Genomic DNA, 13,395 nt, shown 5'->3' with positions numbered 1-13,395 from the left:
TTTTTTTTTTTTTTAAGGAAGAAAAAAACAAGAACCCAAAAACAAAAAACAAACAAACAAAAAAAAACCTTTTCTGTTTTCACTATGTAGGTTTCGGGGATCAAACTTCCACAGTCAGGCTTGGCGGCAAGCACCTTTTCCTGCTGGGCCATTTTCCTGCCCCTGGAGACATTTAGAAGGCAAGCTAGGCCAGGTGGACAATGTCTGCAATCCTAGCACCAGAGAACTGACACTGGAAGAAGGAGAACTCCAGGCTAGCAATCCAAAACCAGGGAGGCTGAAGCAGGACTTAGCACTTTAGGCCAGCTTGGACTACACGAGAGTCTGTCTCAGAACAACAAGCAGACAAAAATCAAACAAACAAACAAACACAAAACCTGAGTGAGCTGCAGAGAAAAAGTGCGAGGCCACCACAGGTCTTCCATTCACTAGGAGACCCTCCCTGATGCAAAATAAATAAAATAAAACATTTTAAAACTTGAGGAGATATATATGTATATAATGCAAAGAAAACTAGAAAGCTGGTCTGGCCTGGACTACATAGTGAAGTCCAGGCTTTCAGCCTGGGCTACAATCTGAGAGAGAGGAGGGAGCGGGATGTGCGGTGGGGGGTGGGGGTGGGGATGCAGTAGAGTTTTAAATTGTTTTGTTTTGTTTTTTTAAATTTCCCACATCAATCTATAATATATATTCTGACAAAATCTTCTAGCTGCAAAATTACTCATGAAGACACTGGACAGGTAGTTATTGTTCAGGCAGAAAAGGTCATTTAACTGGTTTTTTTAAAAAAAGTTACAGCCGGGGCGGAGGTGACACACGCCTTTAATCCCAGCACTCGGGAGGCAGAGGCAGGCAGATTTCTGAGTTCGAGGCCACTCTGGTCTACAGAGTGAGTTCCAGGACAGCCAAGGCTACACAGAGAAACCTTGTCTCGAAAAACAAAAAAGAAAAAAAGAAAAAAAAAGTCACTATAGCTCTTTCTCTTCCTCCAGGCGGCAGAGTGGACACCAACTTGCAGAACTTCGTGAAGACCCTGATGGGCAAGACCATCATTCTTGATAGAGCCGAGTAACACCATCGAGAGTGTCAAGGCCAAAACCCAAGACAAGGAAGGCATCCCACCTGACCGTACTCACGAGCGAACAGCTGGAGGGTGCCGCGTTCTGTCGGACTACGGGAACCAGGAAGAGTCCACCATGCACCTAGTGCTGCGCCTGCGCAGTGGCATCATCGAGACGTCCCTTCGTCAGTTTGCCCAGAAGTACAACTGTAACAGGATGATCTCCCACGAGTGCTACGCACACCTGCACCTTCATGCAGTCAACTGCCGCAAGAAGTGCGGCCACACCAACAACCTGCGCCCCAAGAAGAAGGTCAAATAAAGCTGGGACATTCCTGGCCTGGAACCCGGGACCCCGGAACCAAATAAAGTCACCTTCCATAGAATGGAGCAAGAAAAGAAAAGAGGAGAAGGGGAGGGGAGGGGAGAAAAGAAGGGGAAAGAAAAGAAAAGAAGAAAAGAAAGGAAAAACAGAAGAGAAAAGAAAAGTAAAAAGTTATTAAAGCACTGTTTTCACTGGGACCTCCAAATACTTATCTTTCCAGGTCAAATTTCAGCACGCAGATGCGCCTGCACAATGCGCTTGTGTGTGTGCACGCACAGACACACAAATCTCAGTGTGAGAAGAAAGACAGTGGCCCAAGACTCTAACTCACGAACGGGACAAGAGTTTCTGTTAAATGTGATGAGTTTCTATCTGTTGCACTATTGATTTTTTTTTTTTTTTTAAATCTTTGCGGGCTGGTGAGATGCCTCAGCGGGTAAGAGCACTGACTGCTCTTCCAAAGGTCCTGAGTTCGGATCCCAGCAACCACATGGTGGCTCACAACCACCTGTAATAAGATCTGACGCCCTCTTCTGGTGTGTCTGAGGATAGCTACAGTATATTACGCTGGGGCAAGCGGGGCCAGAGTGAAGGGCCAGAGCTAGCAGGGCAGGAGAGCACCACACACATGATGGCTCATGGCCATCTGTACCGCTACAGTGTACTCATACACATAAAATAAATAAAATAAATCTTTTTTAAAAAATCTTTGCATATATACTATATTCAAATAAGAGACATAGCTATGAGAAAGTGCTAGAATAGGCTAGAAGCAGAAGCACTGATGTGGACATCAAAAACTTCCCTGGCTACAGATAGGAGGGGGGATGTGTCGGAATCAAGACTGCTGGAAAACCAGCTAGTTCACTTAATATTTTAAAAGGCCTGTTCGGCAAACTGTGTGCTGTCCTTTGAGACTTACCCAACAAACATGTTTCTTCACAGCCAGCGAACAAGATTACACTACATTTCTGAAATGTGTTAAATGTTCGGAGTTGTAAGCCATGCCTTTTTTTAAAAAGGCAAAACAAAACGCCTAGCTGTGGGATAGCAAGAAAAGACCTTGGACGACTGAGGGGTTCCAAACGAAGCAAAGTCCTGCTGACCTTCCGTGTCTACCACGGTCCCCCCATTCCCACTCTCGTTTTCCATCCACTTCATCCCCCACTGCCCACAAAGCATGCTTCTGCTGAGAACACTATCAAGTGGGAAGAGCTGAAAGGGAAGGTCCCACGGAGGTCCAGGCCTCCTGCCTTCCATCTCCCCACCTCTGCCTTGGCTCCACCCATCTGACGGCACCCCGCAAGTGTCTGAAAAGAGGCTGAAGGTACTTTGAAGATAAACACAAGATCGAAGACAACACATTTGAGGCCCTCTAATTTTTTTCCAACATTCCAACTTTCCAATATCCCAAAACTTGAAGGGAACTTTGTTTCCATCGTCTCCTTCGGCCTCCCTTGTCCCTCCTGTCTCCCCCTTACAGCTCCTTTACCACTCCTGCACCCACGAGGTTTGTGGGCCTCCAGTTTACATGGCAAGCTTCCTCTCAAACCCCATTCCCCCATCCAGCACCGCCTGCACACAGGCCTCCTCGACTCTTGCAGGACCTTCCTCTCCAGCAATGCCTTGTCGGTCCTCCCATAGTCTCCAGGTCCGTTCTCCTCCAATTCGTCCTTAAGTTACTTCAGCGCCCCTCTGGACCTCTCCTTGACCTTCCTGTCCATCATTCATTGCCATGCCTCCAGTTCCCCCCTCAGGACCACTCCTCCCTGTCTTCCCCCGCAGGACTCCAGCGCCCCCTCAGGGCTCCTCCATCTCTCCCTCTCTGTCCATCATCCTCCCCCGCAGGACTCCAGCGCCCTCTCAGGGCGCCATCTCTCCCTCTCTGTCCATCATCCTCCCCCGCAGGACTCCAGTGCCCCTTCAGGACTCCATCTCTCCCTCTCTGTCCATCATCCTCCCCCGCAGGATTCCAGCGCCCCCTCAGGGCTCCTCCATCTCTCCCTCTCTGTCCATCATCCTCCCCCCGCAGGATTCCAGCACCCCCTCAGGGCTCCTCCATCTCTCCCTCTCTGTCCATCATCCTCCCCAGGACTCCAGCGCCCCCTCAGGGCTCCTCCATCTCTCCCTCTCTGTCCATCCTCCTCCTCTGCAGAACTCCAGCGCCCCCTCAGGGCTCCTCCATCTCTCCCTCTCTGTCCATCATCCTCCCCAGGACTCCAGCGCCCCCTCAGGGCTCCTCCATCTCTCCCTCTCTGTCCATCATCCTCCCCCCGCAGGATTCCAGCACCCCCTCAGGGCTCCTCCATCTCTCCCTCTCTGTCCATCATCCTTCCACAGGACTCCAGTGTCCCCCCCACCTCCCCCCAGGACTCCACAACTCTGTCCATCATCCTTTAGGACTCCACCGCCTCCCAGGATTCCATCTTTTCTTCTCTGTCCATCATTCCCCCGAGGACTCCAGCGCCCCCTTGGGGTCCTGTGCCCCTTCCTCCACTTCTCCATCTCCACCATCTTCCTCTCTTTGGCTCCACCCCTTTCCCGCCAGCACCTGCGCAGGGCTTTCGTAGAAGGAGATGGTGGCAGCGGCTGCTGCACGAAGAACAACTTAGCACGAGGTGGCAAGGTGGCAGCCACACCGTCGACAGTCCAGGTCCTGCCTCCGTGGTGAGGCCCTGGGGTGACTCTGCCTCCTGGGGAGCAACAGGGGGCATGGGCATGGGTGGGGTGAGGCTGGGCGGGGCGGGGCGGACGGAGCGCGAGCTTGAGAGGCAGGCATGGAGGCTGGTGGGCCGTGTGCACATGGCTGCCAAGAGCCACGAGGCCAAAGAGAGGTTGCTCTGCCCTAAAAACCTCACGTGTCCCACAGAGGTGGGGGGGGATGACCCAGGTTTTGCTCAGCCCTGGACCGTGCCAATGGAAACCACCACCCTTCACCATCCGGAGCCCAGCCTGGGACTTAGAATGTTGGAATATCACCTAAGTCCAGATAGAGACTTATGCAGGGTGTGGGAGTGGGGTTGAGACACGGTCTCACCACGGAGTCCAAACTGGCCTGCAATGTTGATCCCATCCTGTGCACCTTGATCAAAGCCCATGTCCATTAGGCCCCATTCCCTCTGTAACCCACGAGGATTGTGTGCTCTCTTTTCATCAGGGGACGTCACCATGGCTGCCGCTGAGGTCCCTGCACCTTCTGGGCACTTCACCCAGATCAAAGAGCAGAAGTTGAAGCCTGGAGACCTAGAGGAGGAAAAAGAGGAGGATGGGGCACAAAGAGTGGAAACCCCGGAGGGAGCTGCCCAGGAGTCAGAGGCTGACAACAGCTGCCTGCTTCTGGATGCGAGTCCCCAGGAGCTGCCTTCAAGGACAGAGAGCGATAGGCGGATTCTGACCCTGCAAACCGTGCACCTGGCGTCCCAGGATGTGCACCTACAGGGGTTGGGATGGCTGAGCCTGCCACACTCCGAGGAACGTCCAGGAACGGTACCACAGACGGAAGGCATACTGCAGTTGCCATCCGTGCTGTGGCTTGACCCAGAGCCCGAGCTCAGCCTTCAGCATTGCGTGACCGTCAGCATCCCGGAAGAGCTGTACCCACCAGAGGAGCTGGAACTGATGCATTTTCACCTGCTGCAGGAGAACGTACTGGTGACCGAGGAGAATCAAGAGTTACCGCCAAACTTGGACGAAAGCACAGCCCCGAAGAAGGTACGGTTCGTTCTTACACACTGATGCCTTGTGGGATAGAGAGAGCTAAAACTGAGTTTTCTTAGATTGAAGCTTTGACCTTGCCATATGTGTGTGTGTGTGTGTGTGTGTGTGTGTGTGTGTGGGTGGGTGTGTATAAGATATATATAAGATATATATGTATATATACATATATATATATCTTACCATATATAAGTACACATAAATATGTGTGTGTTTAAAAACTTTTAAAAATTACAGGAAATAATGCTATTAACATAAGGTACATTGTGTTTTTAAAAAATAAATATTATAGCCCGGAGCTGTAGCTCGGTTGGTATGGAGCTTGTCTGGCATGCATGAAGCCTGGGTTTCATCCCTAGCACCTTACAAACCTGACTTGGTGGTACCCTGTGATTCTGGCATTCAGGAGGTGGAGGCAGGAGGATTAGATATTCAGGTACATGGTGAGTTTGAGACAGGCTCAACTACCTGAGACCCTGCCTGCCCCCACCCCCTGGGAAAAACAAAACAAAAAACAAAACAAAACAAACAAACAACAAAGATAGAGTCCCCACAGAACCCCCAATGCTGAATTATCGATGGCTTTCTAGCAAGCATTTGACGCCCTTGCGTGGTTCCCTTCCATGCTGCATAGTTTGCCAGAATGAAGTATTTTATCAGATTGTAACTAAGAGCGATGCCTCTGCTTGCTCATTTTGACTTATTAGCCCAAAGAAGATGAAAAAGAGGACCAGCTCCTGCCCCAGGGAGGGACAGACAAGAAAGAAGAGAGATTCCTCTTTGTGGAAATGGAACCAAATGAAGGAAAAGACGAAATCGTTCTGAGCATTTCCCATCTAAGCCTAGAAGAGAAGCAAGATCCACCAGCGCCACCAGTGCCAAAGCAAACGAGTGTGCCGAGAGCCAAAGCCACAAAACCAGAGCCTGGAAGGCTGACCAAGGGTAGGCTGGCCAACCCAAGACACACCGAGAACCTGTTTCTCTCGTGGGAGGGTGGCAGTTATTGAAGTCTGAAGTGTTGTCTTCTAAAAGTTTCTTTCAGAACATCAGGAAGTGGAAGGAATGTTGAACTGATGCTCTGTGCTGTGAATCAAATCCTAGAGTGTATTTTATTTTTTATTTTACACTCAGACTTTTCAAACACTGTTTTTAAACGTTCCAGAAAGCATTACACGCATAAATCCTAGGCTGGGCTCCAGCCCCTGCTTTCTGGCTTGAAATTCCTTGTGAGTGTTCAGTGAGGTAATTACAGAGCAGGGCAGCGAGCTCCGTAGGAGAGTCAGGGCTTAGGGAATAAGACCAGAGCGTCCCTCCTGCAGAAGGCTAGAAAAGGGGACCCGCAAATGCAGGGAGTCTGACTGAAGGCCAGGAAGGAGAGCCAGGCTCCACTATCGTGGAGAATGGAGCCAGCCTAGGATCTGGGTCGGAGGGTCAGGGCAGCAGAAAGAGTGACCTTCATGAGTGGGTGACATCCGCAGCCCTGTCAGGGAATCTCAGTGGTGGGCACTCATAGGCAGGGAGGGGCCCACGGGGCTCTGTGGAGGCCCCGTTCTAATATTTCAATAAACAAACATCCTAGCAACCCAGGAAGCCCTTGACTCTCACGTGGTTTAGTGAGCTGCTCTTTCAAAGTAATTTCTCACGTATTTAAATGGAGAAGTTCCATCCCATTATCTCAATTTCTAGGTGACTTTTAAAAAGTTCTGCCTGCCTAGGAAGTGGCTCAACACTTTCTCAGTATGCATGCGACCCTGGCTTCTTTCACCAGTCCAGCCAGAGTAAAAAAAAAAAATGAACAAACAAACAAAAACCACCACTAAGCCACCTTTCTCTGCCGGGCGGTGGTGGCGCACGCCTTTAATCCCAGCACTTGGGAGGCAGAGGCAGGTGGATTTCTGAGGCCAGCCTGGTCTACAGGGTGAGTTCCAGGACAGCCGGGACTACACAGAGAAACCCTGTCTCGAAAAAAACAAAAAGCAAACAAACAAAAAAAGCCACCTTTCTCTTCTAGGAAAGGCCAGGGTAGGGAAGGAGGCCACTCAGTTTACAAAGGACCAGCCACCATGACAGCACTTCAGTTCCCTATACGTGGTCAGAGTCATCCATAGGTTTTTGCCTCTGGAGGTGGAGATTTGACTCTGCCTTATGGTAATAGCTCATACAGTCAGTCATGAAGTTGAAGCCCCCAATTTCCCTCCTAGCTTATTTTCCAGTTTTTAATATATTCGCAATCCCATGCAACCATTAGTACTCTTAATTCCAAAGCATTTTTATCACCCTATTTATCTCTTCCATCTTCGTACTTTCCATCATTGGCCTCCACACCCTGGGAACCATCAGTATACTTTTTTTGATATGGACATTTGGACCAATATGCCCATAATAATACTTTTAAACCACGTGCTCTCTGGCTCTTTATTCTTTTGCTTAGTATAGTTCCAGGGTTCGTCCATACGGTAGCATATATTAGCATTTCCTTTTTCACAGATGCCTAGTATTCTATTGTATGGACATACCACAACTATTTATCCATCCCTCCTTTGCTGGATGTTGAGGTGGTTCCTGCTCTTTGGCTATTATGAATGGTTTTGCTATAGCTATTTATGTAATTCACTTTAGGGGAATGTACATATGGAGTGGAATTGCTGGATTATATCTTCGTTCCATGTTTAACTCGCGCGCGCGCGCGCGTGTGTGTGTGTGTGTGTGTGTGTGTGTGTGTGTGTGTGTGTGTGTGTGTGTGTGTTGGGTGTGTACATGCCCTTGAATGCACGTGGCATGCCCATAGGAAGAGGTCATAGACTATTCTGCTGTATTGCTCTCTACCTTGCTTACTCTCTTGGGACCGTCTCTAAGGACCGTCTCTCTCTAACTAGGCTGGAGGCCAGCAAGCTCCAGTGGTCCTTCTGTCTCCAAGTCCCACACCACTAGAGTTAAGGGCATGCATGGCCATGCCTGGCTTCCTACACGGATGCTGGAGATTTGAACTCGGGTCCTCATGCTTGCTTAGAAAGCATTCTTCCACACTATCTCTCCAGCTCCATGCTTAACTTTCTGAGAAACTGCCAAACAGTCTCCACAGCCACGCACAGTGTCAGAGAGGCTCCTGTCTCCACGCCCTGACCAGGTGCCTTCTTCTGCTGGTACCAGGTGTGGGAGGGAAGTCTGCTGCTTTTGTTTACGTCTTTCTAATGGGTGTTTCTCCAAGCACTTACTGGCCACCTATGTGTCCTCTGTGGAGAAACGCTGCTTGTGTGAGTCTCCTATGGTTATTGTCAGCAAGCAACAGCAGCAAGTTCAGTGTCTTCAAACAGCAGTGTGATTCCCCCATAGCGCTGGAAGCTTGAAGCTGCCCTCAGCCAGCTCCCCGAGAGCTTTGTCAGGAAGTGTTAGCTGAGGCTGCATCCCTCCTTCACAGCTGCCTCCCGGGGCAAGGATGTCCTCACTTGTCTATTCGGCCTGGCTCTGCCGAAGGGAACATCAGAGATACAGGGAAGGAATGCTTCCAGGTCTGCAGCCACCAGCCGGGGGTGGCTGGTGGCACTCAAATGAGGAGGCACATTTTGGTTTTGTTTTCAGTTATTTTAGATACAAATTTATTTATTGGTGGTGGTGGGGATTCCAGACAGGGTTTCTCTGTGTAGCCTTGGCTGTCCTGGAACTCACTCTGTAGACCAGGCTGGCCTCGAACTCAGAAATCTGCCTGCCTCTTCCTCCCAAGTGCTGGGATTAAAGGCGTGCACCACCACCGTCCTGCTAGATACAAATTTAAATAGTGACATGTGGCTGTGAGTTCTGGTTTTGTTCAGATTCATGCCAGTTTCCCAGAGCTCCCCTGGCTTGGGTGGAGGATTCTGGGAAGGCATTGGTGGGAGGGGGTGTCTTTATTTTACCCAACAGAGCATACCCATTTGGGTCCATGTTTATGGCAGACTTGCTTCTGGGACTCCCTGCCTGGAGAAGATGGACACTTTGTCTTCTGTCCTCCTCCATCTACACCACACTGTAAATGACAATTTGATAAGACTTTTTTGTTTGTTTGTTTGTTTGTTTCTTGATTTTCAAGACAGGGCTTCTCTCTGTAGCCTTGGCTGTCCTAGAACTCTCTCTGTAGACCAGGCTGACCTCAGACTTACAGAGAGCCACCTGACTCTACTCCTGAGTGCTGGGATTAGAGGTGTGAGCTACTGCTACGTGGCTAAGATTGATTTATTTTTAATTCATGTGTAAGTATGTATGTATTTCTATGCACCACCTGTGTGCAGCTCCCATGGTGGCCAGAAGAGGGTGGAGTTAGGGGTGTTCGTGGGCCCCACTGTTGTCCATTGTGAACAACACAGAGGATAGCTTAGGGGCCTGGACAGACCTGTGGCAGGAAACAGAAGCTAGGGATTTCCTCACAAGATTCTCTTCATCAAGAACAAAGTGTCCTGAGGTTTCGAGACATCCCGGAATCCTGAATAGCACAAGGCTGAGGAAGTCACATTGGCCTCTGAGGAACTGCTCAAAGAAGATCTTCTCAGCTACATCGCTGGGTGTCTTCTCTCTCCAGGAAAACCTCAGACCTTCCAGTGTGAAACCTGCCCGTTCACTTCTTCCAAACTCTCAACTTTCAATCGTCACATCAAAATTCACAGCGACGAGCGGCCACACCTGTGCCACCTGTGTCTGAAGGCCTTCCGGACCGTCACTCTCCTTAGGAACCATGTCAACACCCACACAGGTGAGGCGCCCGAGGTAGCCTTCTATCACAGATGCACCATAAATCTCAGGGAGGTGCAGGGAAACCCAGCGAGTTCTCTCTTTACCTGGGGCCTCGCTGTCTGGAGAAAATCCCAGAAGCTGAGGAAGGGACTTGCCCAGCCCATGCAGGGTCCCAGGTTCCATCCTCAGCACCAGGGAAAAACAAAAAAAAAAACAAAAAACAAAAAAAAAACCAAAAAACAGGAAAATTGCAGAAGAATTAAAGAATGTCGGGCTGGTGAGATGGCTCAGCTTGTAAGAGTACCAACTGCTCTTCCAAAGGTCCTGAGTTCAAATCCCAGCAACCACATGGTGGCTCACAACCACCCGACATGAGATCTGATGCCCTCTTCTGGTGTGTCTGAAGACAGCAACAGTGTACTTATGTATAATAATAAATAAATCTTTAAATAATGAATTTTTTTTTAAAAAAAAAAAGAATGTCCCTTTCGGTGCGCGACTTAGACAGTTTTTGTCCACACCCTCTCAGCATCTGCTGGACTCACTTTCTTTTGCACTGCGGGCCAACCAAGGGGTTGCCATCCCCAGGCCTTGTCTTTTTCTTTTCAGAGGTCTAAGTTGCCCTAGCTAACCTGGAACTTGTGATTCTTCGGTCTCAGCTCCTTGAGCAAGTTGAGCGACAGGCCTAGGGCCTGGCCCCGCTCATCTGTCAGTTTCTTATCATTGTTGGTTCTGGTTTTTAATGTCAATTTATTAGTTAAACCTGATCATAAGCATCCAGGGGGCATTTGGGCCTCGCTCGCCAATAGAAAGGGGGGTTCTAGTCTGCATACATTCATGTTTAGTTTTGCTTTTTTTTTTCTGTTTTGTTTTTGTTTTGGAAATAGTGTCTATTTTGTCCCGCAGGCTGATCTCTAACCAGCAGTCCCCCTGCCTTAACCTCCTGAGCACTGGGTTTACAAGCCTGCCGCACCATCCCCAGCTTAGTTTTTCCCCACCCCCACCCCCAACGCCTTCTTGAGTTTCAGCTAAAAGCACTGACTGTTACCCACAGTTCTGTCTCCGTACATCTACGATATTTATAGTTCAAAGAACTTCTTAATTGCAGAAGCCTTTCAGACTGCCATTTCAAAACTAGAAAGTCACTGGAAGTTTCGCAGCTAAGTCTTGTTTAAAAAGTGTAAACCGTGTGATTTTTCCAGGAACCAGGCCCTACAAGTGTGGGGACTGCGACATGGCGTTTGTCACCAGCGGAGAACTCGTCCGGCACAGGCGTTACAAACACACTCATGAGAAGCCCTTCAAGTGCTCCCAGTGCAAGTATGCCAGCGTCGAGGTGAGCTCCCTCGCGGTCAGCCCTGTATAATAGATAGCTAGCAAGAAATCGCCACTCTGAGGGGTGACAGTCAGCCCTGTACACCCTTAGGGTTGCTAACCTTGTTACCCAACCATTCAAAGACACATTTTTAAATCTATGCTGGGAGCTACAGGCGCTATCCTCTAACTAATGCCTGGTATAGTGACTCATACTTACAATCCCAACACTGTGGCAGGAGGACTGCTGTGAGTTCAGGGTCAGCCTGGTCTGCATAAGGAAGACAGAAGACAGCTTGATGGAGTTGGTTCTCTCCTTCTTGATGATTAAGCGCAGGCCTTGGTTGGCAGCGAGTGCTTTTACCAGCCAAGTCACCTTGCTCCCTCTCCAACAACATTTATCTATATTTATTTCTGTTATTTTTACATTGGGGATGGGGTGTGGTATGTCCACGTGAATGCAGGTTACTGAGGAGACCATAAAAGAGATAACAGATTCTCTGCAGCTGGAGTTGTAGCTGTTGGAAGCCATCTGGCAGGAGTGCTGGGACTAGAACCCGGGTCCTCTGCAGAGTTTTGCATGCTCTCAGCTGCTGGGGCTGAAGAGATGGTCAGCTGTTACGAGGACTGGCTGCTCTGGCAGAGGACCTGGGTTGGATTCGCAGTGCCCACATGGCTGCTGACAACCAGATGTCTGTGACGCCAGTTCCAACGGATCCTAGCCCCTCTCTGGCCTCCAGGCAGCAGGCATGCGTGTGATACACAGACATACATGCAGGCAGAGCAGTCATATGCACATGATGAAAATGTAGACAGTAAGGAGAGAACTCTCAGATTTGCTGGAAAAGTGGCTTGAAGATGTAACCTTGTCCACACACGCTGCGCTATCAGTGACTTGATGGAATCTAGCTGTATGTTCTGCTCATAGCAAATACATGTGATTTGTGTGAACACGTGCATGTGCGTGCGTGCACGCCCGTGTCTGTGTCGTATGTGGTACTAGGGTTTGGACCTAGGGCCTCAAACGGCTCTACCTCTGAGCTGTGTCCTCAGCTATGTCTTTTCTCTTGGGACAAGGTCTCATTAAGTTGCTCAGGGTGACTCCGAACTCACCCTGCAGCCCCAGCAGGCCTTAAACTCCAAATCTCCTACCTCAGCTTCCTGAGTCGCTTGTGCTGCCGGCCATCAGTTCCCTTGGGAAAACAAAGGCTGTGTGGCGGGCGTCTCCTGGTCAGGTCCATTTTCTAGCAGTCCACAGCCAAGGTTCCATCTCATGGGAGGAAGCTGGCTGCATCCTGTGGGTGAGCTTGGCATAGGAGGGTTAAGCAGAGACTTCTGACAGGAACTAAGCAAAAGGGGACAGTGAAAGCTTAAACCCAGCAATGACGCAAGTGGGTTTCATAAACTGGGGCATTTCACAGACAGGTCAGAATTCGATTCCAAGAACCTCTTTCTGCCATGGCTATTTTTAAAAGGAGCTTTCCTATCTGAGGCAAAGGTTGTGCCTGCAGTGCAAGGGGCCAGAAGCTGTCCAACAAGGAGACACCGAGGCTCTGCGATCCTGCCCAGTGGCAGAGGGTCCATGGTCCATGCAGCCCAGGGATGGCCTGTGGGGCACTGACCACTGTGCTACCACCACCATTCGATGGTGCTTGCTGGCTAACAATGAAATAGGGTGATGAGCCATGTTCTTCCCGCCGTACCCTTGACTCGTGAACAAGAAAGCAGATTAGACATAACCGTTTCTTATGCTTTTGTACTCTCTTGATCCCCCTTGGAAGCAAGTTCAAGGCCTGCCTAGACTACATCGTAAACTTAAAACCAGCCTTTGCAACTTAGACATGGCTTCAAAATAAAAACGAGAAAGAGGACTAGAGATGTAGCTCAGTGGTAGAGCACTTGCTTACCTCAAGAAGCCAGGCAGGGATGCCTGTGTTGCCACCTCTGACCTCCTACTGTGTGCCTCACTGAACCCTGAACCCTCCCATGCTGCAGTGTTAAAAATTCTTTTTCAGCAGGGCAGGGTGGTACATTCCTTTAATCCCAACACTTGGGAGGCAGAGGCAGGCCGATTTCTGAGTTCGAGTCCAGCCTGGTCTACAGAGTGAGTTCCAGGACAGCCAGGGCTACACAGAGAAACACTGTCTCAAAAAACCAAACCAAACAAAAAAAATTTTTTTTCTTTCCTTCCTATAACCCCCATATTGTTATTATTTTTCCTCCTACTTGTTTTTGTGGGGTTGGTTGGTTTGGGTTTTTTTTTTTTTTTTTTTTTTTT

General features: G+C 49.5%; 1 protein-coding gene and 1 pseudogene across 1 annotated transcript in view; both read left to right on the top strand.

The window, feature by feature from the left end:
• Nucleotides 1-597: 597 nt before the first annotated feature.
• Nucleotides 598-1,382, top strand: LOC116091839 (annotated as a pseudogene).
• A 2,562-nt stretch (nt 1,383-3,944) lies between these two features.
• Nucleotides 3,945-13,395, top strand: part of Ctcfl (CCCTC-binding factor like) — a 22,165-nt gene continuing 12,714 nt past the window's right edge. The window contains exons 1-5 of the mRNA XM_031373780.1: nt 3,945-4,052; nt 4,543-5,096; nt 5,807-6,041; nt 9,652-9,822; nt 11,006-11,139. Coding sequence (XP_031229640.1) covers nt 4,554-5,096; nt 5,807-6,041; nt 9,652-9,822; nt 11,006-11,139 — 1,083 coding nt within the window. The 5' untranslated portion in view covers nt 3,945-4,052; nt 4,543-4,553. The remainder of the gene's footprint in view (nt 4,053-4,542; nt 5,097-5,806; nt 6,042-9,651; nt 9,823-11,005; nt 11,140-13,395) is intronic.

The sequence above is a fragment of the Mastomys coucha genome, unplaced genomic scaffold (assembly GCF_008632895.1).
Source record: "Mastomys coucha isolate ucsf_1 unplaced genomic scaffold, UCSF_Mcou_1 pScaffold15, whole genome shotgun sequence".
In the NCBI taxonomy this organism is placed as follows: domain Eukaryota; kingdom Metazoa; phylum Chordata; class Mammalia; order Rodentia; family Muridae; genus Mastomys; species Mastomys coucha.
The sequence above is the reverse complement of the archived record's forward strand: the minus strand, read 5'-3'. Positions and strand labels throughout refer to the sequence as shown.